We start from the raw sequence: 27,910 nt of genomic DNA on the forward strand, positions 1-27,910 counted from the left end.
CACTTTACATGCCAATTTGCACATGACAGCTGCACATATAACGTTGTATATAGTAGTAAACATGTACATACACTTGTCAATCTGTATATTTGCATTCACTTCTTACTTCTATTTTTTTAAATATATTTTTATCTGTTTTTTGTCCTGTCTCCGTAATCCTGTTGCACTGTAGAAGCTCTGTCACGAAAACAAATTCCTCGTATGTGTGAACATACCTGGCAATAAAGCTCTTTCTGATTCTGATTCTGATTCTGATTATTAAACAGAGCGCGGCGACTTCGCAGCACTCGGCCAGGAAGCGCGTCGCAATGCACACAGCCACCCCCCTTGAGGGCTGACTGTGCATGTTCCTGATCCAAGGAACTGCACACACAGATCATGTGTCCTGTTCTGAAACGACATGAAATGACATTTTGACATGGAGGAGCACATGATCTAAATGTCTTTTCCATTTAGCTATTTATTAAACAGACAATTAAAGAGTGTTCATGTATTCATCTTAAATGGTTTTTGTAATGCCTTATCAGTGCTGTGACTGCTTCAAAACCAACAAACTCATTCATTACATTGGATTGATTTCACCTGTGCTTCTGAAGGTTATAAGAGAGGGATGGTATCCCCATTGTGTTTCCTAATAGAGACGCAGCGTAGAGTTCCCTAGAGGGAACCACATGGACCCAAGATTCTCTTAGAAATCAGTCAAGTTTGGTAAAGGAAAAATCATGGATTGGGGTTACATTCATTATTGGGGCATGCAAGTGATCTGCAAAGTGGATGGGAACAAGACATTAACAACAGGTATCAAGACGTTTGTGCTGCCCATTGCATTACATTACTTCAGCAGGATAGCGCTCCTTCTCATACTTCAGCCTCCACATCAAAGTTCCTGAAAGCAAAGAAGGTCAAGGTGCTCCAGGATTGGCCAGCCCAGTCACCAGTTTGAACATTATTGAGCATGTCTGCGGTAAGATGGAAGAAGCATTGAAGATGAATCCAAAGAATTTTGATCAACTCTGAGAGTCCTGCAAGAACGCTTTCTTTGCCATTCCAGATGACTTTATTAATAAATTATTTAAGTCATTGCAGAGATGTATGGATGCAGTCTTCCAAGCTAAAACTTGTCAGGTAATGTAAATTATATATTATATATTTCACATATTTACATATATTTTATTATATGTTTATTTATATTTAAGTGTTTCTCAACCACATTCCTAGAGGACCACCAACACTGCATGTTTTGGATGTCTCCTTTGTCTGTTTCATTACAGGCCTTTCAGTCTCTGCTAATGACCTGTTAAGAAAACATGGAAGATGTGGAGAGGTAAAGTCTAGATCGGATAAGCGGCCGGCTGGAAGTGCAATGTGCACATTAACATAACAACATTTTTTTATGACTCTGTATAACAATAATTAATATTTTTACAGTACTGTGATGGTTGGGTTTAGGGTTGGGGTGGGGGTAGGCATTAAATAATACAATTTATTAGGTAATTTAAAGAGCCCATATTATGGGTTTTTGAAATATCCAGCTAAGGCTTGAATCTGTAAGTGTACAGTGTTTAAAACTATTGATTCATCTATAAAAGAGTCGACTCATAGTGCTTCAAACGAGTCGTCTTGATAACGAGTCATTAGGTGTTTCTTGATGACGTGGCTACGAAACACAAGTAGTTGCACACGCAAACCCGGGAGATTTGAAACCTGCGGCCCCGCCCACTAACACAGAAAAAAGACACACACAAACACACACACACACATACACACACACCGGTCGAATGAAGTCACGCTGTGCAGATGGATATTGTCGACAGTCCACCCAAAGACGAAAGATCAGCATTATAGCCCAGCCTTGAGCAGATCTTCTGGAAACTACCTGCTTACAAAGAAGACTTCATCGGCCGTTTGTTAAAAGAAGGATCAGTAAAGACTGTCAGAACATGGATCAGTGCATCATGGATCGTTTCTTTCCCTCCATTCCACAAGTGTAAGTACGTGCGATTAAAATTGTTGCCTCATTTACTCTAGCTTTCAAATTATGTATTTAGTTATGTTTTGTTACTTGTAACTGCGTGTACTGTATTAGGTTAACTCTTTATATTCTCATATCGCGTGTAAAGCCACGTTGAAAACGCGACGCTTGCCGCTTTTTTTACGGATCTTCAGCTGTTCTTACACACATGCAATGGTCAAGTTTCAAAATAGTTCAGCTATTCTGGATATAACTGTGGTCGCGGATATAATGGAGGACGCGGGTGGTGAGGGAGGTGTCACGGACGCCGCCCTCTCTATTCTGCCACCCTAGGCAGCTGCCTAGATCGCCTCTATGGATGCGCCGGCCCTGGCGGCGTCTGCGACACCTCCCTCACCACCCGCGTCCTCAGTTATATCCGCGACCACCCCGGTCTTCAATTTCATCCGCGACACCAACAACAAATGAATCACCGAACGATTCATATGGGAGTCGCTGGGATAATGAGGTAAAAGTAAATGCAGATTATAAGACCATGAAAGTGTTTTTTGACCTTGCATGCATATTAGAATGTTGTTGGAGACCCTTACAATCAAAATATGACCCTATTTCATGTATAATTGGGGCTCTTTAATAGATAACATAAATAATACTCGGTACAACTACTGTTTTTACAGTGTTGTGATGGCTGGGTTTAGGTTTGGGGTGGGGGTAGATGTTAATAAAATACAATTAATGGGAAATGTAATAAATAATATAAATAATTCTCATTAACTTCCGGCCACAACCATATCCGATCTAGCAACAACCATGTACAGAGCTGGTGGTCCTCCAGAAACGTGGTTGAAAAACACGGTATTATAGCATTATGTCTATGTGCTTCTCTGCACTGGGCTTAATATAAAGTATCCATGTTTTAAGGACTTAGTTTTGTGCCAAGACAGGGTCTACAGAAAATTAAAGCCACACAGAAACTCCTACAAAAAACACAGATTTTTAACTTTTGATCCTTAAACACATCTCTATCATACACACAATCTCATTCTCACAAATTAAAGTGTCTGTCAGAAAAGCAATGCTTGCTGCTATGGTGTAAAAAAATTAAATGTAACCTAAAGAATGAAGACATAGGCTCATGAACATTTATGAGACACTGATGTCTCATATATCAGAGTCTGATTGGGATGTTCCTGTGGGGTCGACACCAAGAAGACATTTCTGCCATTCCACACAAAATGGGTTAGGACATATTTCTTTTTTTGGTGGTATTAAATAATGGTGCAAAAAAAAAAACTGTAAACAGACCAGTAAAATGCATTGAGATATTTATTTAGATACATGTCTCCCAGAAATTCTAAATCACTTTTAAGAAGATGAAAAAAATTAGCTTTATGGACAGGACTTCCTGTCTGTAGTAAATCCTGACAGTAGTTTTTTAATACTAAATCAGTACGTGCTGGCGCTGTAGTTAATGCTGTTAGTAAATCTTGCTCCTAATGTATAATCAATGTCATGGTCATCAAGAGGGCATATTTATTTAACTCCTCTCCTGAAAGGAAATAATGCAAAGTGCTATGCAAGAATTGGGCAAAGAATTTCAAACTCTATAGCAAGATTCACCAAACCGCCAATCAGATGTAACTAAGGTGACAAAACTTCGATGCTAAATAGCTTGCTCTAAAATTAAAGTTAGAAAAAAAATTCTTCTCATTCACTCAATCACTCACTTTCTGCTTGTTATCTGCTTTATCAGGGTTCTTCACAGTTGAATGAACCACCAATTGCTCTGACATATGTTTTACTGGTGGATGCCCTTCCTCCCATAAGCCAGCACTGAGAGTACAACCCTCAGAGCTGGTAAACAACCACAGACTCTCTCATTCACACACTACAGCCAATTTTAGTGTATCCATTTTACCTATATTGCATACCTTTGAACTGTGCATGGGAAAACCGGAGCACCTTGACAAAACCACCTCAGGCACGGGGAGAACATGCAAACTCCACAAAGAAAGGTCTCCTGGTCCAGCCGGGACTCGAACCAGCAACCTTTTTGCTATGAGGCAACCGTGCCACCCCTTAATAATTTCTTAATAAAAAAAGTATAGCTCTTGAACTAAATTCGTAGAGGGAACACAGTTTTGCTCCAACCCAAATCAAACACAGCTGATCAAAATAATCAAGATATTCAAGACTACTAGAGACTATTAAGCAGGTGTGAGTTGAAAGTGGTTGGAGCTAAACTGTGCAGAGCTGCAGCCCTCCAGGAATTGAGTTTGAGATCATAATGTAATTCATATAATTCAGTAGTGTAATTATATTATTTGACAAATTAAACGTTGCTTTTAAATACAAAATAATTATGCATGAGCTATAATGCTTTTGAAATCCTTGAGGCAATGTTTATTGGTTTGAACTATAAACTACATAAATTGGTTGATTCATTGGCAGTGATATACAGTAAATAGATATCTTCTGTCATAGCTGCAGTTGTGTTTTTGTGCCTTGTTCAATGCATTTTAAGTCACTGAATATAATAATAATGATAGCTCTTATTTTTCCAACATGGGATGGAATCACACTTTATCACATATGAGAAGTGATTACATGAATTCTCTATGAGCTTATACAGTTGAAGGCAAAAATAATCAGCATATATATGAAGAGTTCAGATGCAAAAATCTCTAAATGCCATCTGAAATTTCCTTCAAAAACAAGCACTTTTCTCAACCTGCTGTGTTTATGTTCAATTTTTTCACTTTACAGGCAATGGAAATACCCTTTTCATCAACATGTGAAATTACGGAACCTACACACAAGAGTATAAGAAAAATGATAATTTTAGAAGAACATTTTAGACAGCATTTAAAGGTTTTTGCATCTATTTATATAATAGACATATAAACGTAGACAGCTTGGCTTAAACAAGGCTAAACTTAGGCTGTTAGTGATAATCTAATAGACATCTAAGAATAGCTTAAAACTAGTCCTCAAATAGACAGATTAGACAGACCTTACATGTGTAGTCATTCATTTCTGTTTATTTGATAACTAGTCTAGTTTTGGCCTATTCTTAGATGTCTATTAGATTTTCACTGGCAGCCCAAATTTAGTCTTGTTTTAGCCAACATGACTATGTTTAGACGTCTATTACATCTTTTAAAAACCAAAAAAAAAATTAAAAATGCTTGCTGGGTACTCTCCAATGACATGCCTTATTAACCAAACTTGTCAAGTTAAACTTGTTCGTTCATTTTTCTTAATTTTCTTTTCAGCTTAGTCCCTTTATAAGTTAAACTAACTAACCTAATTAAACCTTTAAGCTGAATAGTAAATATCTAGTAGAATAGTGTGTTCTGTATGTCATCTCAGTGAAGACAAAATAAATTTAACTGTATTTTAGTGTTTTATATTTAGTATTTTGAGTATGTATTTTATAGTATAAGTGTTGAAAAACTCTTTTCTCATTAAACAGCACTTGGTAAATATTTTTAAAAGAATAAAAAAATCATTCCACACAATAGTGAAATATGCACCACAATTTCATTAAAGAGTCTAAAGTTTCAATTGTTTTCACTAATTATTGTCTAAAGTTAATATTTTTACATGGCTCAAAGCCATGAAAATGAAATGAAAGTAAAATGAAAATAGCTTTGAACTAAGGCAATTTAGCATGCAGGTACACTTATGGTTCTAACTGCATAAATCAAATATTGAAAAAAATATTTTATATTTAATTAAACATTAGCCAAAACTATTTAATGCTTTTACCTGTAGTCAGAAATGTGTGGTATATGAGCATTGAGCACAACCTCAGATCACATTATGAAGTTTGTGAAAATCTGAAAGAAATGCTAACAACAGAACAGAACAGATGAATAGACCCTTGTAGAATAATGTTTTCAACATTTAATTGCAAGATAGAATTCAGATAAACAGCATCAAGTTTTACATTTTGTCTGAGTAACACTGGATAAAAGATGAAGAATCTATCATCGTCAACCGCTTCCATGTCTTCCCAGCCGTCCTACACCTCCCAGCATGGCCGATACACTCTTCCCACCATGCACCTCATGGTGTCCCTTCTGATGATGGCGAAATTTTGACTCAGGTCTGAACCAACTTCTCTGCGCTCTGTGCTGAGGAGGCTTTCAGGGGCGTTGAGATGAGGGACTCCTCTATTCAGAGATGTCAGCGTCCTCAGGAGATTGGAGTCAGCCACCACGATGATCCTGGAGCCTCCTGGTGTAGATCTCAGAGAGTTCTCTTCCAAGGTCTCACTCAAGCTTTGCAGATCTGGCTCGATTTCCTCAGATTTGGTCATCGGAATTGCAGCTGTTTTAAAGTAGCACTCAGACAAAAGTGCAACAGTGATGAGGACGGTCCCAGCAGAAAGCTTCATTCTTGATCTTGAGCGTTTGCTTTAGCGATTTGGCTGCTGTTTCTTGTCTTGTCTTGCAAGCTGGACTGATGTTAGTGGTGCTTCGGTCCATTTTTATAGGTCTACCGATAGTGGTCTTTGTGCCACGTTACCTCAGATTCATCATTGTGAGGCTATTAATAAAAACACAAACACTCATTCAGAACCCAATAAGACCACTGACAGAGCTCAAGGGTTTTGTTTGGTGCAACATTGATTAAGATTTCCTTCAGCGTGGCTTGTGATCAGTGTACAGACCACAGGGTTCCTCTGAATGGCCATTTCAAGAGGAAATGTAATTCCAGAATCCACACATTTTGAAACAATATGAGAGGATTAAACACCTGCTGAAGAGTCCAAGTGAATAATATCTGTTTAAACTGTGAATCAGAAGGCGAAGCCATCTAAAGAGGCTCAAACCCTGGAAGCTCAAAATGAAGATCAACACCCAGCAGGAGGTTATATCATTTCATTTAAAAATGCTCTGCTCTTTGTTGACAGTGCTGGCACTTCACTTTGTATCAAGCGTCATGTTAACACAGCTGAGATGATGCTCCTACTGGTAAATGCTACTTGATGTTGGAAAAATCTGTACATTCATCATACTCTGAATAACCCACTGAAATCGGTGACATTAGTTTTACATTACATTCAATAACACTATGGCAAAGGTGATGTCTGATGCTTTGGTTGTTTATTTTTACCTCATACTGCATAAAGTCGATATATCCCTGAAACCTAAAACTAGGTTCTGCTAACCAGAACTGCTTGAAAATCAGGTTATGCAAAATTAATATGCACAAAACTGTAGACAGATTGGTTAAGCAAATCTCCTCATGATAGCTTGATAGATGATAATCAAGTATACAATATTATTTTACAGAAAATTCAAGTATAGTAACTCTTATTTAAGGGATAGCACACACTAACACCATTTAACATTTTTCTATCCACTTGTTATATATATATATATATATATATATATATATATATATATATATATATATATATATATATATATATATATATATACTGATTTATTTTATCTTTGCCATAAATAATATTTTACTAGATATTTTTCAAGACACTTCTATATAGCTTAATGTGATATTTAAAGACTTAACTAGGTTAATTAGGTTAACTAGGCAGGTTAGGGTAATTAGGCAACTTATTGTATAACGATGGTTTGCTTTGTAGACTATCAAAAATAATTAGCTTAAAGGGGCTAATAATTTTTACCTTAAAATGGCTTTTAAAAACAGCAAAACTGCTTTTATTCAAGCCGAAATAAAACAAATAAGACTTTCTCCAGAAGAAAAAATATGATCAGACATACTGTGAAAATTTCTTTGCTCTGTTAAACATCATTTTGGAAATAAAAAATGAAAAAAAATCAAAGGGGGGCTAATAATTCTGACTTCAACTATATATATATATAAACAGTCTTAAAAATCATCTAAAATATATAAATATATATATATATATATATATATATATATATATATATAGAGAGAGAGAGAGAGAGAGAGAGAGAGAGAGAGAGAGAGAGAGAGAGAGAGAGAGAGAGAGAGATGATTTTTAAGAACTGATACCCATCTGAACTTTTTTTGAACCCATCTGAACCTGGTTTCCAGCATTTTTTTAAATATCTTGTATAAGATAAAGACATGGAACAAATGGTGAGTCATTTTTATTTATTTATTTATTTATTTATTTATTTATTTATTTATTTATTTATTTATTTACTTATTTATTTACTTATTTATTTATTTGTTTATTTGTTCGTTCGTTCGTTCATTCATATGACCATTCATTCATTCATTCTTTTATTTATTTATTTATTTATTCATTCATACATTTATTTATTTGTTTGTTTGCTTGTTTGTTTGTTTATTTATTTGTTTGTTTGTTTATATTTTTCCTTCATATCCCATTGTTATTTTTTTATGTCTTTACATAGAACATTTATGGAGGTTTTATTTTCTATAAAGAAATAATCAACAACTGTTTCAAGTTCAACAGTTTTTATGAGAAATTGGATGCTTATTGGCTCTCACCTACTTTGGATGTGCGTGTTTATCTTGTATTCAAAAAGTCCCCACAAATATAGCAATACCAGTAAATTTTGACAATAATGTCTTAGTAAGGAAAACGACTCACAAATCACACAGAATGAAGTATTCTAAAATGTACAAATGTAGATACACCTGTAATGATTGGGTTTAGGGGTAGGGTTGGGTGAGGGGGATAGCATTTCAACAGTTTATCAGCTAATGCTTAAACTTAAACATTAGTTTTGCATGAAACAATTTTTAGAGAAAATGCAGTGAGGTCAAGAGGTATTGCACTCAGGTAGTCTCACTCATTTATGGCATCCACAAACAGTAATAGTTTACTGACAAAGAATCAGTGGATATCGAGGCTATAATGGGATTGGTTATGAAAGGCACATATGATCCAAATCAACTCTTATTCAGTCTCCAATGGTATGAATCATTCAGTCTCCCAAAATTAGACCATCTCTTACATGATCTTACATGAGATGCCAAATTTGACAGGTTTTACAACATGTTGTCTATCATATTTTTTATTTCTGTCATTTATTTTCAAATGTCCATTGTTAGAGGTTTTTTTTTGTGTGTGCGGTGTACAGGTAGTAGTGGTATTGTTTATTGATTGTATATTGCTTGTAAAATCCTCATTTTCATTTTCACATTTTGGTCTATAACATTTTCACTGTAAGTGGTAGTGTTTAGATTGGAGAGGGTTAAAGGATCTAAAAATCTTTATATAATTAATCACTACTATACAAGTGCATTGATGCAAATTTCTCCCTGATGTATTTGTAAATATTTAAAATTTTAGCTGTAAACTTTTTATATTTTAATTGTATCAATATGTTTTCCCAAACTGTTGAAATGAATTAAATTAAATTGAATTGAATTGAATATGTTGTTCCAAACTGTATGTTTCCACATCAAATCAAACAAAAATGTATATTTTGTAGCTGTTAATGTGCTAAAACCTTCATTTAAACAATTAGATGCTGTTTCTCCCCTTTTTTGTTCTGCTTACAAAACAATATTCAATTCAATTCATATTTATTTATATAGCGCTTTTACAATGTAGATTGTGTCAAAGCAGCTTAACATAGAAGATTATAGTAAATTGAAACTGTGTCAGTCCAGTTTTCAGAGGTGAAGTTCAATTTAGAAAATCAAAAAAGCCTAGCCTATAAAAGCCTAGAAAATAAGAGTTATATATAATAAGCCTATAAGTCCCTATAGGCTAAGAATTGGTCTCAATAGGATAATATATGTTGGTTGAATCCTACTTTGCTTTTAAATTAGAGCAGTAGAACCTCTTCTGGCCCTTTGACTGGCTTACTCATTTTTTTTTATAATCAAAGGCTATGTCACATGTACTGTGTGAAAGCAGAAATGTCGAAAATAATTGGAAGCAAAACCACTAATAGGACAACTAACATAACAAGAGAATCTAAAGCAAGAGATTATTCAGCTGTGCTAAGCCTCTGGCTCATCTCACTGACATGAAAGTCTACACAATAATAAATACACATTATTAATGTGACCATCCTATAAAAACACAAAACCAAACAATTAATAGGCTATATGGCAGTACAAACTGTACAGCAAAATGTGTCAGTGGACAACAGTGAATCATGTAACATATATACATAAACTTATAAAGCTGAGTTTGATGTGAACCACTGTACCATTCCTGCACAATTACTTTTCGCTTTTGGGTGTGTGTGTGTGTGTGTGTGTGTGTGTGTGTGTGTGTGTGTGTGTGTGTGTGTGTGTGTGTGTGTGTGTGTGTGTGTGTGTGTGTGTGTGTGTGTGTGTGTGTGTGCGTGTGTGTTTGTGTGTGTGTGTGTGTGTGTGTGTGTGTGTGTGTGCGTGTGTGTGTGTGTGTGTGTGTCGTTTGATTATTTATCAAATGATCATTTCCACTGAGGTGAGCAAAGAAAGCAATAGACACAATAATGAGGTTAGAAACAATGGGAATACAGAAGTTGTAGCTGGGATAAGAAAGGCTAGTTTCATGAAAAAGAGAACTAAATTGGAAAAGCATTGTGGGCTGTTTTAGTAATATGCAAACAAGTTCATCTGGTGAACGTTATATATCCAGGAACAAGGTGGGTGGATTTTACTGCTGCATGGTCTGTGGGCTCTGAATGTTCTTTCCCCTTGTTTTTAAGGATTTTGAACAAGGCTGAACTCTGTCACCACATTTCCTTTCCCTTGGGATGTTTCTGAGAATAGGAATATGATAAATGAATTATGCTTCTTTAAATGAATAAAAAATATGTACAGTAAAATATTGGAAACAAAGCTACAAACAATTGAATATATCAGAGGTGTATAAAATATTTAGTTGGATAGTAAGTTCTTCATTTTATGTATTGTTTCAAAATATTTAAATAAAAGACTTGTATACATTTTAGTATGCTTCTTGTTGAATCAAGTGATTATGGATATTATAACAATGAGCAATTATAAAAACATATATAATTTCAAAGTAATTTATTTATTCATTCATTTTCTTTTCGCCTTAGTCCCTATATTAATCTGGATTTGCTACAGTGGAATGAACCATCAACTTATCCAACCAACTTTTACGCAGCGGATGCCCTTCCACCTGTAACCCATCACTGGGAAACACCCATACACACTCATTCACACTCAAACACTATGGACAATTTAAGCGTACCCAATTCACCACATGTCTTTGGACTGTGGGGGAAACCGGAGCACCCGGAGGAAACCAGCGTGAACATGGGGAGAACATGCAAACTCCACATAAAAATGCCAACTGAGCCGAGGCTCGAACCAGCGACCTTCTTGCTGTGAGGCGACAGCGCTACCCACTGCACCACCATGTCACCCATAGTAATTTATAGACTATATTTTATTAATAAACGATTAAAAAAATATAATTTTTATTATAAATATTATTCATTCATTCATTTTCCTTAAGCTTAGTCCCTTTATTCATCAGGGGTTGCCACAGCGGAATAAACCGCCAAATTACAGTGGATTATAAAAATAATATAATGAGGTTTACTATATTTGTTTTTTGACTCAAGCAAAAATGCAACCACTCAGCAATAAAAAGAAAATGTAGCAACCCTGTACAATACCCTAGTAGTCATATATCAACACCATAGCAATGACCCTAGCATGATGTGTTTTGCAGGGGCAAACACTACACATTTCTTTCCCAAAATGTAATAATCTCGTTTGAATAGCTCATTTGTCTGATAGATGTGTTGGTTGTGGAGGTTTACAGGTACTGACCCCCGTGTATCAAGACATGCTATGGTTACTGTCGTCACAACAACTCTCAGTATGTTTAGGTTTCTAGTGTGTGTGTGTGTGTCTGGGGCAGGTGCTTGTGGGTCGGTTTCTGGTTATTTAAGGACAGCTGCAGGCCATATGCTCATAACAGAGCAGTTTCTACAACTATAAATTGAGGATGGAACAGTTAAAGAATTTTCACCATGCTGCGTGTGTCTATCTCCAACTGGACTGTAACTGTTTCCCCGTTGAACAGGACTGGAAGCAGGTCAATGCAAAAATATTGCGTTACTGAATGTGATGTTGATTATAATCAGTAGCTTTCGACCTTGGTCCTGAGGAATCACAGCAGGGCACATTTTCTATGTCTCACTTATTAAACATCTGTTCACGCTGGGTATTGAAAGGTTATACACATCATGAAAGTAATCAACAGCTATCATTTTGTTTCAAATTAGACAAATACTAGTTTATCTTTCTCAGTTGTTCTCTTTCTTTGCTCTTCCTGGCACCCCAAACACTGTGAGCAGCAGAAAGTGTTTGTGTGTTATAGAATAGCCTGTTAACAGACTTACCTTTACACCTCACCATCCCAACAAGAGAAAAGAGTTCTCGAAGTTGTAGACTTGACTCTGAAATGTGCACACCAGCTGACTATACCAGTAGTTGCCAAGCAAAACATCAAACCCTGGCTCAGGGGCCAGAGGAAAGGCAACTTAGTCTCACTTGGAGAGAAGACAGTGCTTCTCACATAACCTGAGCCACCACTCGGGCCACGGCAGCAGAACTGAAAAAAAAAACAAAGAAGCGGGCTGCACCGTCGTCAGAGCTGAATTGTTATTCCACCTAGTTAAATAATAGAGCTCCCTTCTTTGTGTGATGAATCACACATATTAACAGCCACAAATTCAATTATGTTCCTGGAATCCTTGTGCGACAGTTGACTAAAAGCCAATAAGGACTGAATTCAGTCTTTTACGTTTTTATTTGACTATATTTCTGATCATATCTGAAAACACAATAAGCAACAGAATAGAATGGAATCCAGTTCTTCTAAAATAACTAAAACAAAATATTTCCCCATAAAAAATGGAAATTATCATTGAGGGAAACTATAATGTTCAACTACTTTTGAGTCAGGGCATTTTACATACTGTTTGGATTCAGGATTATTTCATTATTATTATTATTGTGAACAAAAAAAATATATCATATGTATTAATGTAAATGATTGTTTTTAAACATGTCACAGATCTTGTCTATGTTAACATTTTAAATGTTGTCACAGTTGCATCAAGTTTAACTGGCACCACTTCCCTTGGTCCCTGGCTTTATTCCTGGTCTGAATGATTGAGGCAGTGTAAATAAACCATCCTCTGAGGCGAACAAGTTTTTTTTTTGAGAAATGCTCCAAATGCATGCACACGTACTGTGCTTCCATCCTGAGACACATAAAAGTACAGAGTGGACAATTCACACAAGCCACAAAAAGTGTATGCGTTGTTGTAGCCCTTGAGGCCATGTTCCATGTCCAAATGTTCCAAGACCATGAACATTTCTCAAGACAGAATACAAGATCCTTTAAAATGCAGCATCATAAGAACTAATGATTTATAAAAACTATTTAAAAAAAACATTGTGTCAGTTTACAAACATTAAAAAAATAAATAAATCAGGGGTTATGAAACAAACTAATATTGGCAGTAAAGCAGCATTACAGAAAACACAATAGAGTCAGTGTCAAAGTAGTTTGATGCTGATTAAAATCCAATACTTAAGACTATCAGTGTTAAAATGTGAGTGTCATTATCCAGCTTAAATAAGTTTAAAATATGCTCTTGTCCAACACCATATGTACAGCTTAATCAATAATATTACTTTTTATTAATTTTATTGTAAACTCCGACTGAGCCAGTGTTACTTTTGAAAGTAATGCATTAAAATAGTTAGTTACTCCTCAAAAAAAGTAACTAGTTGCAATACATAGTTTTTTTTTTTTTTTGGAAACTAACGATTTATGTGTGGCTTAGTGGTTATCACAGTTGCTTCACAGCAAAACAGTCACTGGTTCGAGTCCCACCTGGGTCAGTTGGCATTTCTGTGGGGAGTTTGCATGTTCTCCCCGTGTCGGTGTGGGTTTCCTGTGAGTACTCCGGTTTCCCCACACGATCCAGAGACATGCACTACAGGTGAATTGAATAAATTAAATTGGCCGTAGTGTATGTGTGTGAATGAGTATGTATGGATGTTTCCCTATACTGTAATGCAGCTGGAAGGGCATCCACTGTGTAAAACATATGCTGGATAAGTTGGCGCTGTGGCGACCCCTGATTAATAAATGTAAGGGATACAGCTGCGGCTGTAAGTAGTTATTTGTTTAATTATTTGTTTAATTAAAATATTAAATTACCCATGAATTGTATTTTATTAACGTCCATCCATAACTTACCACAACCCTAAATCCAACCATCATAGTAATGTATTAACATTATAGTAAATATTATTATTATATATTATACGATCCCTGATGAATAAAGAACTTTTGCGTTACTATTCCTTACCTTTACTAAGGCATGTGTTCTTTCAAATCTTTGAGGGTTTTTTTTCTTCTTTTTTTAATAGAGGAGCTCTGCAATTAACAACACACTGTATAACCTTTATTTACCTTTAAAAACACATCAAATTATAATAATGTAGGATAATGTTATCTTCTGAGAACTTCCTGAGCCCAGAGCTCTACATGCCGTAAATACAGATTAATGAAAATGTAAAGATTGTGTTTGATGCTTTTGTACTTTTAAGTTTATTAGTGAAGTAAACTGAGCGTTGAGACAATCCCCTTTTACTTTTGTTCCATGCGTTCAGAATAATGAGAAAACTTCCAGCACAGAAATGTAAGGCTCTTGCCATCTTGGTTTCTGTTTGTTTCTGCTGGGAGAAAATTTTCTCATTGAGTGCGGGATTCAACATTAATTTTAATTCAGCAATTAATTTTTTTTTTATTTGAATTGTTTAAAAACTTGCATTACATTTTTTAACAGTAACAAGTATTGTGCTGGATCATCTACTAAATATTAGTATTTAGAATCCATAAATTAATGCCTAGTCATTTAGCTTCTTTTAAATTGTTGTTGCCATAGATACATTCTGACAGTTAGAATCAGTTATTAGCCTCATTTAAAAAAGAATATCTTACATGAAGTCACTTACAATCCTCTCATTCTGTGATCAACTGTAGAAGCATTATCTGTAAGTTTATTATCTGTTTGTATTTATATTCCATCTCAGATGTTATTGTTATGTACATAGATAACTGTTGCTCATTTTATGTACATCTTTTACATAGTTTCACTCTGTTTCAACATACTCAATGTGGCATGGAATAAAGCAGCATTCTCCCACAATCTCACGTGTTGGAAAGAGTTTATCTGTCTGTCTAACTTTGGGAAGAGAGACACCGGAGTGAGGGCAGAACAAGTATTATTACTTAATTTTTAAAATGAATGCGTTACTTTACTTGTTACTTGGAAAAGTAATATTATTACATAACTTGCGTTACTTTTAACACTAAACTGAGAAAGCTAAAGGCTTTATGTGTAAAATTAATTCCTTACATTAACTGTTCATAAAAAGTAATGCATCAATATTTCCAAACATTTATTAATATTGCTTGCTGATTCTCTGGCACACTACTAAAAACTACTAGCATCATAGCAATGCGTTTTGTGTGGTTCTCAAATCTTCAGAAAGTTAGCCTAGAACATTTTTTGTTAAATTCATCTTCATTTCAATAGCGCTTTTACAATGTAAATTGGATAAAAGCAGCTTAACATAGAAGTTCTAGTAAATGGAAACTGTGTCAGTCCAGTTTTCAGAGTCGAAGTTCAGTTCAGTTTAGTTTAGTTTAGTTACTTGTTATAACGTGTTTTTGAAAAGAGGATTAGCCCCTGTTGTAGCCGCTGTTCAAAATAATTACAACCAGCATACCATGCAGGTTAGATGCTTACATTACAGGGGCATTCATTATCAAGCAGTGCAAGCTGTGAATGTATTTGTGTGTGTGCACACCCATATGTGTACAAGCACACATCATTATGCCTCTCTTTGTTTCATGTTTTGGTGCAAAAACAGAGTATAACAAGCCATGGAAAATGGACGGGGTTTGATGATGAGTCTTTGACTTGTCTCTCTATATAGTGAAGGAAGAATTAATTAAGGTTGGGTAAATTTGATCCTCAACCAAGTCCTGCCAGCGTCAATGACCACACATAAGACATACTGTGAATTCTGGGTGGGGAAATGTTGTTTTAAGCAGCTGGAGCAATGAGTGTTAGTGATGCTGCAGTTTGAGAAGGTCTTGCTATTTTTAAACACAGGCAAATAGTAAAAGCATTGAAACCTCACTGTTTTTGGAGGATGAATGTAGCAAGAGATTTATTGACAGGTTTGAGAACTTGGCTTAAGAGTACTTGAAAAGTTTTATGAAAGTAGAATTGTTCTACTGTAGATGGTAAGTGAGAGAACCAGTTAAACTTTCCTGAGACAATGCCGTGTTTAACAAGTCATAAAATTCCATCAATACACAGCCACTAACACTGAATGTTTAAAAAATCCCAAGAGACAAGAATCTGCCAAGACATTGAATCAAGTAAAAATGTGGAAACTTTGTAGGGAGATCGGAAATAGCTATAACATGGGCTGTTTGTAGCAATGCTATTCTCTCCAATCAGGAGTTACAAATCAGTAAGTTCTTCACGAAAGTTATTCACTTCACACACTCTCTAATTAGTCCTCTTTCCCCATACGAAAATGTAGAGTCCTTTAGCAGACGTTGCGTTCACTACAAAATTGTAATGTAATGCCTGATTTGTAGTTAAAGCCTTCAACTGTGTGTCTGTGTAGATATTTTAATTCATGTTGTTGGTGCTAATGCTTTAGCTGTTGGCTGTAAAGTGAGCAAATTCATGGCTACAAGACTCTGGATAAGTTGTAACCGCAATACTCTGAGTCAGTCATAACAAACAAAACTCTTGGTTAGTTGTAAACACCAGTGATGCTACTACGAACCCCAACCAAATTTATTTGTACTTTGCCTGTTTTATTTTCAGTATAGGCATTGAAAGAGAAAGACCTTTTGGCACACATAATAAGCACACATAATAAGCTTCACACACAAATTACATAACTTTAAAAAATTACATAACATAAAATGTTGGGGCAGCACAATGGCACAATGGGTAGCACAATCTTACAGCAAGAAGGTCGCTACTTTGAGCCCTGGCTGGGTCAGTTGGTATTTCTGTGTGGCGTATGTGTAACCCCGCCGGTCATACACCACCCAACCCTCTCCAAGCTGGGATCAAACCAGCACCTTCCGCATGAGAGTCGGTTGCTCTAAAAAGAAGGCTAAAGACCCTAGCCTCTAGTGTCTGTCGCTAGAGCACCTTTAGAGGTCAGAGGAGTGAGGTTTACCTGCACAGCACTTACTAGCTGGCCTCCGTTACACTCACTCCTATGCGGGTCACGGCACCAACGTAACCCCACCAGTCCTACACCACTCAACCCTGTAGGGATGGTATTGGTATACAGTTTAACCCAAAGAATGACCAGTCTGTCAGATGAAGAAGAGCAGGAGTCAGAGATTCAAATAAATAAATAAAGTTTACTGAAGATAGTTTGCCGTTTCATCAGCAGATGCCAGCTTCAACACTCGCAATGAGTTCCTAGGCCGCTCTGACTTACAGTACAACAATGCAGCAATTATACTCTTTACACAAGTCATTAAATGTGTCATACATATTAGGTGTTCTAACCTGATTGGTTAAAACACAGATAGACTGGGAAAATTTCCACGTGGGGTGCGTGCGTACAATTCAAGGTTTACCTGCACAGCACTTAAAAGCTGGCCTCCGTTACACTTGCATGTTCTCCGGTGTTGGCGTGGGTTTCCTCCACAGTCCAAAGACATGTGGTGTAAGTGAATTGGGTAAGCTAAATTGTCCGTAATGCATGAGTGTGTATAAATGTTTCCCAGTGATGGATTGCAGCTGGAAGGGCATCCACTGCATAAAACATATGCTGGATAAGTTGGTGGTTCATTCCGCTGTAGCGACCCCAGATTAATCAAGGGACTAAGCCGAAAAGAAAATGAATGAATGAATGAACATAAAATGTTGCATTTTACCCCCTAAAAAAAACAACTAACCCAAACTATGGGGTGAATTGTTACATTTCATTCCACCTTATTTTAAACTAAGATGTGAATTATTCTGTTTGTGGTGCAAAGATAACATGCAATTTAATAGCAGACACCTTTAACTAAATTAAATCCCATTTTGAACACACTGGCTTAAAAGATCTCGAAGATATATAGAGGCAAATGCAAAGCATATTACAACGATTCCCCTTCAACCCTATATTGTTTTATTCAGACCTTTTATTTTTATAATGTTTTTAGGGTGCCATAATGGAAAACAAATCTTTTTTTTTTTTTTTTTTTTTTGATGTTTCAATGTTTTTTACTCAAATAAAACAATGAAATCTTCGGAGTGAGACATTTTAAGTAAGACATTTCTGATCACTACAGTTGACTGGTAGAAATTTCATTATCATTGCTGGGTTTTGATTTGGGGTCTTTGTTTGGTGGCTTTTATATTTTGTGAATGCACAATACTGTTTCCTCCAGCTGGTAAACATATCTCTAACATTCTTCAAATGCATGTTAAGAGATTTCAGCAGGACTTCTGATATAAGTCTCAATTTGGAACAGCCTCTTTAGCGAGCAATAGCTTGTCAAACAGTGGACAAACACAGGCGGTATATCTCAACGCAGGCACAGCAGGATCTGATTTGTCATATCATGATTGTCCTTAGAGAGAAGTCCAAGTTTAAATTATTATATTTTTGTTGTTGTTCACTAGTGTATAAAACTTTCTTTAAAAAAAAAAAAAAAAAAAAAAAAGCTATTTTTAACCCCAAAATATTTTCAGATTCCTGGAAGCATCATTTCCTAATAAACATTTTATTTTCTGGAAAAAGAGCTTTTATTTTCATTAATTTTCCTTCGGCTTAGCATTTGTTTAACCCTTTCAGCTGCAACCCAGTCCTGGGAAACATCAATACACATTCATTCAAACACACACACTTAAGCCAATTTAGTTAATCCAATTCACCTATAGCGCATGTGTTTGGATTGTTTGGAATGCTGGAGCACCCAGAAGATGCCCACGTTACACGGGGAGAACATGCAGAATTGACTGACCCAGCCGGGACTCGAACCAGTGACCTTCTTGCTGTGAGGCGACAGTGTCATTTTAAATATAATAGATATTTTAATACATTTTAAAATGTAATATACATTATATTTTATATACAATATATATTACATTATAATATTGGCACAAAGCCAAGTTAAAACAAAGCATGGAAGGGATACCGCTGCGGCCGGAAGTGAACGATAATTATTTGTATTTTTTGTTAGGTTATCCACGAATTGTATTTTATTAACGTCTACCCTTACCCTAACCCTAAATTCAACAATCATTGTAATGTAAACACTAATTATATCGAATATTATTTATATTATTTATTTAATAAACACCCCCACTTCAAAAATAAACCTACCCTGACAGTAATGTAATATCAATTACTGTTGTAAAGTGTGACAGAAATTCTGCTATATTGATGTGAGTATTCGCAGCTGTATGCCATTTGGACTTTACCAACGTAAAGCGAGATCACAATGTGTTTGTTTACGTTACCGTGGCAACCGTGGCACATTCAGCTATAGTAGAATCTGTGCTGAGCGTGTAATCTATAGTCTTTGGCTCAGCTGAAATGTTTACAAAAAAATAAAAGCGCAGCCTAGCAGGTTTCACAAGGAAATTATTTCACCTGAAGTCGAACAAAAGTAGCCTGTCATACAGCGCCATACCACAAAGATGAGTGCAATTGCCTCAGATCATGAGGAAAATAAACCGGGTAGAAAATGTTTACTGGGAAACTGGGTTGAGGAGGTAAGTTTCTCAAAACATATTTACTATCATAGTAACGTTTCATGCTGACGTCTTGCATATGATGGTACACTTACAGTGTCATTAACATATTTTCTGCAGCTTGTTGTCTCATCACACCTAATCAGTTTCTCTTATGCACTTTAGGGGGCTACTGCACTGCTAGACAGTACCAGACCTAGAACATGTATTCATAAGCACGGACACACAGGCATTCTTACGACGGACGTGGCAGCAAAAGTGCAGGGGACCAGCACATTCAGAGCTGCTTTTAATGCTTCTACAAGCCTTGGGATGCGACAAAGAGGTGGGTTAAAAAATTATACAGGACTTTATGATAAGCACATTTCTCCTGTGACTTGAGATTCATGTTTTGTCTCTTGATATTTTCACTATCCAAACTTTTTTGTGCTATATAGAAATATTTTGGTCATTTATTCTTGTTTATGTATTTGTTTGTTTATTTTAGTGTAAACATGGTTGATTTTAGTTAAAAGTACACAATAATTTCTAATCACATAGCCTACTATTGAAATGCATTATGCCTTATCATGCAATAAATGCAGTAAAAATGGTGCACATGCTTTATTCCATTAAATTTACATTACATTTACATTTAGTCACAAGAAGTGCTAATTATACAAAGGAACTGTCAGAGCTCAGAGATTTAAATGCTAGATTGAGGAGGGGGGTTTTTTATAGAGAAGAGTACGGGTCGTTTGTCAAGCCCACTCACCTGTGAGTGCCACTTCTTTGTTTTTTTTTAATTTAATGAATAAGTTTATTGAATAAGGTTATTTATTTATTTATTTATTTATCATCAAACTTGTTTTATCCTAATTTAAAATTTTGTTACCCAAAGTCTAAATTTAAATAATAAAGTAAATTACCAGAACCATTTTCAATGTAATGTAATATGTATTTATATAGCGCATTTATTTTGTATGGCCATACAAGCGCTTCACAATCATGAGGGGGGGTCTCTCCACACCACCACCATTATGCAGCATACACTTGGATGATGCCACAGCAGCCACAGGACAACAGCACCAGTGCATTCACCAGTGATAGATGGAGTGGAGAGACAGTTATAGAGCTTTAGGGATTTTTAATGACCACAGCGAGTCAGGACCTCAGTTTAACGTCGCATCCGAAAGACTGTGCTCATTGACAGTATAGTGTCTCCTTCACTTTACTGGGGCATTGGGAGTAACACAGACTGCAGGTTGAACGACCCCTGCTGGCCTCACTAATACCACTTTCAACAGAAACCTAGTTTTCCCATTTAGAATCCCATCCAGGTACTGAGCAGGCTCAGCCCTGCTTAGCTTCGGTGAGTAACCACTCTTGGGCTGCAGGGTGATATGGCTGTGGCTAAATGAAATGACATGTACAGTATAACTGTATAATGCACAAATATAGCACTATATGAAAATGGTGAACTGTCAAGCATTTTTTGAACATTGCAACAGTATTTCAGATTTTATTATAAAGTTCCTTTTGATTCTACAAATAATAAGCTTCACAGAGCTCATTTTAAACAAATGGCCTACTCTCTTACTGCTTCATATACAGTAAATCTTTTTAATAAATTTCACTGTGGTTCTCATTTTAGGAAGACGAACTGAACTTCTGGAAAATGACCTCATCAAAAGAATAAGGTAGTTAAATAAACAAGCAATTACTTTAAAGTTTAATGTCCATCGACCTCATGGTGTGTAAAACAGAAATTATATTTTATTATACTCCCACATTTCTTGTTTCATGTGTGAGAGGAGGAAACAGTGAAAGAGAACTGATGTAAGAAATTTTTTTGTGCCACATACAGATTCATAGTTCAAGTAAATAATTTAAAAAAATTGTTTATGATGCCACTGTCTGCTTTTTTCTTGAATGTAACCTTGACTACAAGTCTCTGTTGTCAAAACAAAAAAGAAAGAAAGACAAAAATAATCATTCCTAAGTGAGACACCTCATGGCCTTACTTCTGATTTTGGGCTGAAACGCAAAGCAAAATGGGGTCAGATCCTCTTTAATGTTCATTACATTAAAAATGATTTTTTTATTGATAAAAAATTAATTATCATTAAAAAGTTCATTTAGTTTTTAAATCATTTCAGATAACATGCTTCACTTTCTAGAGAATCAGTCATTCAATCTAAAGGTTAATGTGGTAAACTGTATGGCTCCATTCACTACTTTGTTTATGCACACATATTTAATCTTGTTTTTTTAATTCTATAAATAATTTCATTTTTATGATGATTAACATTATGACACTTCTATTGTGTCAGATTTATTTCAGTGTGAATGAATGTCAGACAGACGTGCCTTCATATAATTGTTTTGTTTCAACCATCTGCTGAATTAGACAATCCTTCTGTTGCACTCAGTCATGAGTCATTAACTCCTCGTCTTCAACACCACAGTGACTGTGTATTCTGAAACCATTTTCAAGAAAATTAGCTTTATTAAACATTTGAAATGAGATAACATGCATCATTGCAAACTCAAATCTTGCTTCACAAATACAGCACTGCAGCTTTAAAAAAGTATTTATAGATACAATATTGTTAGATTATTTATTCTGATCAGTGTTGTCTACTAGTAAGCCTGCAACATTGAACTTGTAAAATAAACAAATGTAGATGCTTGCTCTTTTCACTAATCTACAGTATGATGACCTGTAAGTAGAATTGGATTGGAGAGCTGAGAGATGAAAAGGAGAAAAGACAAAGAGCACTAAGCGAAGCATAAAATAATGTTTATAATATTCATTCGAACCAAATCAGTCTACTGACAGTAAACCTTTTGGTAACACTTTATTTTGATGGTCCATTAGAGTATTAGTAGACTGCCTGCTTAATGACTGTTGATACTGCTCCTTCAACAGACATTTAACTGACTATAAGAAACTGTGCAAGTAAATGTCAAAACTTACACTAACCCTAACCCCAACCTAGCAGTCTACTCATAATCTAATGAGAATTAGTTGGCATGTTGATGTAGTGTAACTTAAATTCAACAAATGGACCATCAAAATAAAGTGTGACCAACCTTTTTATTGTAGCCTGTAATGATTCCAAAAAATTAAATAAAAAAGATGGCCAGCCTTCTTGTACAGTATGTCTGTTTACATATTTTAATGACTATTGCTTAGATTACAGTGTCACATGCCTGCACATTTAAAGGGATAGATCACTTCTGTTATTAATTATAGCTAAATGATGCTGTGAGAATACTAAAAAAACAGGCAGGCATGACATGAACTGACATGAGAACAAGCATTATTTTTGTTTACTGTTGCTGTCTACAGATGGCACGAGAGCTATCCAGTTTCATTCAAAATATTTTAATATGTAGACAACGTGAGGGTTTGTAATTAATGACAGAATGTAAATTTACCTATCCATTTAGTATTATGGTTGAAATGTTTGAAGCACATATATACACTACCTGACAAAAGTCTTGTCGCCTGTCCAAGTTTTAGGAACAACAAATAATAACTTCACTTTTAGTTGATCATTTGGTGTCAGAAGTGGCTTATATAAAAGGCAATAGATTCATCTTCAATGCTCCCTTTTTCATCTTACCCCAGACATGCTCAATAATGTTCATGTCTGGTGACTGGGCTGGCCAATTCTGGAGCACCTTGATCTTCTTTGCTTGCAGGAACTTTGATGTGGAGGCTGAAGTATGAGAAGGAGCGCCATCCTGCTGAAGAATTTGCCCTCTCTTGTTGTTTGTAATGTAATGGGCAGCACAAATGTCTTGATACCTCAGGCTGTTGATGTTACCATCCACTATGGAGATCTCTTGAACGCCCCCATACTGAACGTAACCCCAAACCATGATTTTTCCTTCACCAAACTGATTTCTGTGAGAATATTGGGTCCATTTGGGTTCCAATAGGTCTTCTGCAGTATTTGTGATGATTGAGATGCAGTTATACAGATGATTCATCAGAAAAATCTACTTTCTGCCACTTTTCCAAATGATCAACTAGAAGCCAAGTTATTATTTGTTGTTCTTACATCTGAGATCGCAGACAAAACTTTTGTCAGGTAGTGTAAGCTTATACTGTTGCACTGATTGAATATTAGCTGTGAACAGTCAGCATCAATTAATTTATTGGAGGAATTCAATATAACACTGTAATTGAATTATTTGCTTTAATCTAAATAAGACGATAATATGATTAAGGGTGAGTTGCTTTTTGAATGTTGCTTTCATGATCCCGTTTTACATGTTATAGCACATAGCCACATGGCACATATCCACGTTTCCTTTCTGAGTCATGTAATTTCGGGTGTTTCTTTTTTAATTTTTCAACTTTAAATGCAGTTTGGCAGTTTCACTTCCACTTAGGAACATTTCATTAATGCCCCATGACAAACTGAGTTATAGGATGCGAGTATAAATTAAGGACTTGTGTTTTAATGGAATTTTTGCTACCACACACCGAATGAAAAAAAAAAACTCTGCATTTTGCAATGTGTGTGTCTGTGGAACTTGACTAGGGAGGTGCAGAGAATAGTAATAGTTTGATTCAGATGTTTACATGTCTGTACTGCACTTCAATAATGTGGCTAAAATTGGCATACTCCACACGTCTTAATTGGGTATATGCACACAATCTTTTACTTTTTAGTCAGCCAGCAACGGGGCTTCCAGTGAACGGTCTTTTTATTACAAAATTGCCGCGTTTTAGATCTGATTGTTTTAAAAATCAGTGATCTTCACTGCTTGAAAGATATACAATATGAAGTGGGTCTCAGACCAGATAAGAAGCACTGCATTAAATTCCATTTTCCCCTGCCATATCTTTAAATATGACAATTTATTTTACTCTAGTGTTTTCAATGGAGTTTCTGCGCTCGCCTGCTGCTCCTGACAGCTCTGGCGGTTACAGGGGCTTTCATCTCGTTTTACGCTTGAACAACTAAATGAATGCTTAAGTCTATTTAACTGAATGTATTGTAATTACATTGCAACATTGATGCTGTAAAAGCAACTTTGTTAAATTGAAAATTGTCACATAAACCTTTTACCAGAAGTTTATCATTGGCTGAATAACACTAGCTGTGCAAATAGACCATTCGATTTATGTTTAGTTAGATTATGAGTCAGATTAAGGTAATCAATAATCGCTGTTTGCATGGTAGACTCTCAATCAGAGTATTGTCTTAATCATACTAAAATCAGATTATTGGTGTCCATGTAAACATTCGTTCATTTTCTTTTCGGCTTATTCCCTTTATTAATCCAGGGTCGCCACAGCGAAATGAACCGCTAACTTATTCAGCATTTGTTTTATGCAGTGGATGCCCTTCCAGCTGCAACCCATCACTGGGAAACACATACACACTCATTCACACACACACACACACACACACACACACACATACACTACGGAAAATTTAGCCCACCCAATTCACCTGTACCACATGTCTTTGGACTGTGGGGGAAACCGGAGCACCCGGAGGAAACCCATGCAAACGCAGGGAGAACATGCAAACTCCACACAAAAACGCCAACTGACCCAGCCGAGGCTCAAACCAGCGACCTTCTTGCTGTGAGGCGACAGCACTGCCTACTGCACCACATGTAAATAAATATGTATAACGTTTTTATGTTGATTTTAGCAATATTTAATAATACGTTAATTTACAAAACAATTTGTAAAGTAATGTTTTCTGGCTGCGTCCAAAATCACCTACTAAGTAGGTACTGCATTTGAATTTAAATATACTACTCAACCGTTAGAAAAGTACGCTCTATACAGTATGAATCTGAGCAGTATGAATAAATCTCAGACGTACTACATCCACCATTTTGTCATTATCACGTGACCTACCCACGTCAGTTGCATCACTTCACTCCCATTTATGAATTCTCTCGCAGTGCCTCATGTGATAGCATAGCTATCCATCCGCTGCACACTTCAGAATCTCGTAGTAGGTCATCCAAGTACTTCTTACATACTGATTTTCGAATTCGATGAATCAGACATACTACTCGGCTCGCATACTGATTTTAGTGTGCTATATAGTATGGAAGCATACGATTTCGGACGCAGCGTCTGTCTTTTTTTTGATATATGTATTATATGGGAGACTTCTTTGTTTACCAAACAACTGGTTCTGATTAGTTTAATTTATTTTTATTTATTTCATGTGTCAATTTTTTAGTTACTGTACTCTCAAAAGCCTTCCACATAAATGTACAGATTTTGTAAATAATTCTATGCAGAAATAGCAAAACAAGTGTCTGCAGATTCTGGGCCTGCTTATGCATATAGAACATAATCAAGAAGTTCATATTCAAAGAGATTACCTGATTGAACTAACAACTGTAGATTGTTATGCTACAGTTTTAGCATAACATTTTGATCTACTTTACAGGGATGAGATACATGCTGACCTGAACGCAGATCCTCCAATCGCTGAGTTGTCCTCCGTAACAAAAGCAGACTACAAGGTGGAAGGCTTCAAATCTGTCCGTGCATGTCCGAATTCAACCATGGTGTGTCTCATTCCACTGTAACCTTTAGGGGCTGACATTTGACACTTGCCTCTTGAGCAATGCATTTCAATTTTAAGTGAAAAAAAAAAGAATGGTAAATTGTTATGAGAGCATTTTGTGACCTATACATCATTATTGCTTTGAGCGTATAACTTCACATGTGTGCATGTGAATTTACAGGCATCTGAATCTGCTTGTTTCTTCCAGGGTCATGAATATACAACCGAACAGGCCATCACATTTTGGAGTGATAACTATCAGAAGATTCAGGTCAGCATATCTAGTACTGTGAGGTTTCAGATACATTCATTTTTTATTTTATCATCATTTTAATAATAACATTTTCTTTTCACATGCAGGGCATGACAGCAGTTAAAAGGAAGGACAGTCCATTTAAAAGAAGCGCTGCCTTTAGTACACCAATCGGTGAACAACTAGATCAGCTGGATGACACAGTGCTGTACCCATCAGAAAAGGATGCACATTTGTGAGGAAATAACAAATGTTATCGTTGTATCATAAACAGCAAATGGGAGGAGTATATTCAATGCTGTGAATCCAAATGCAAGTCTAGAAATAGCTGTTCATCTTACTCATTTTACAGTTCACCTTCACCAACTCAATCTTTTTCATTAATTTATATTAGGTTTTTAAATAGGTTCGTTAATCATCATTAATCAATTGCAAATGAAAAGTTAACACTCATGTCATCTATCAGAAACAGCCAGCTAAATGTATGTAATTTACACACAAGTTATTTTTTTGGGCAAGAAGGTTGCTGGTTTGAGCCTCGGCTGGGTCAGTTGGCATTTCTGTGGTGAGTTTGCATGTTCTCCCCGTGTTCACATGGGTTTCCTCCGGGTGCTCCAGTTTCCCCCACAAGTTCAAAGACGTGCGGTACAGGTGAATTGGGTACAGGTTTCCCAGTGATGGTTTGCAGCTAGAAGGGCATCTGCTGCATAAAACATGTGCTGGATAAGTTGGCAGTTCATTCCGCTGTGGCGACCCCAGATTAATAAAGGTACTAAGCCGAAAAGAAAATGAATGAATGTTGGTTTTTCATGTTTAATGGAGACTTCCTATAGATGTAATGACTTACTGTAGTGTACAGTACTGACTGTGTAATATGTCAAACTCTACACCTAAACCAAACCCTTACAGAAAACATCATGCATTTTTACATTTTCAAAATTCAGTAGGATTTATCAGCCGTTTTCCATATGGGCACCCCCAAAAAAGTCCCAGAATTTCAAAGTTATTACTATAGTCGAGGTGACATTTGGTAATAATTCAAAGAAACACACATATATATACAGTTTAAAGTCTGAATTATTGGTCCCCGTTTATTTTTTCCCCAATTTCTGTTTAACAGAGAGAAGATTTTTTTAACACATTTCTAAATATAATCGTTTTAATAACTCATTTCAAATAATTGGATATTTTTCTATACAGCTTAAAGTGACATTTAAAGGCTTAACTAGGTTAATTAGGTTAACTAGGCAGGTTAGGGTGATTAGGCAAGTTATTGTATAACGATGGCCTGTTCTGTAGACTATCAAACAAAAATGTAGCTTAAAGGGGCTAATCATTTTGACAAAATTGATTTTAAAAAATTAAAAACTGATTTTATTCTAGTCAAAAATATAACAAAAGATAAATA

At 35.9% G+C, this 27,910-nt stretch overlaps 2 protein-coding genes across 2 annotated transcripts; one reads left to right on the forward strand and one right to left on the reverse strand.

Moving 5' to 3' along the window:
- Positions 1–5,866: 5,866 nt before the first annotated feature.
- Positions 5,867–6,425, reverse strand: pmchl (pro-melanin-concentrating hormone, like). The gene has a single exon (XM_056457028.1). The coding sequence runs from the start codon at positions 6,372–6,374 to the stop codon at positions 6,000–6,002; it is 375 nt and encodes a 124-aa protein (XP_056313003.1). The 5' UTR covers positions 6,375–6,425; the 3' UTR covers positions 5,867–5,999.
- Positions 6,426–19,507: 13,082 nt separating this feature from the next.
- Positions 19,508–27,265, forward strand: spag8 (sperm associated antigen 8). The gene is made up of 6 exons (XM_056457029.1): positions 19,508–19,728; positions 19,873–20,032; positions 21,341–21,386; positions 26,130–26,250; positions 26,458–26,520; positions 26,610–27,265. The coding sequence occupies exons 1-6, from the start codon at positions 19,654–19,656 to the stop codon at positions 26,739–26,741; spliced, it is 597 nt and encodes a 198-aa protein (XP_056313004.1). The 5' UTR covers positions 19,508–19,653; the 3' UTR covers positions 26,742–27,265.
- Positions 27,266–27,910: the final 645 nt, after the last annotated feature.

This window comes from Danio aesculapii, chromosome 5, assembly GCF_903798145.1.
Source record: "Danio aesculapii chromosome 5, fDanAes4.1, whole genome shotgun sequence".
Taxonomy (NCBI): domain Eukaryota; kingdom Metazoa; phylum Chordata; class Actinopteri; order Cypriniformes; family Danionidae; genus Danio; species Danio aesculapii.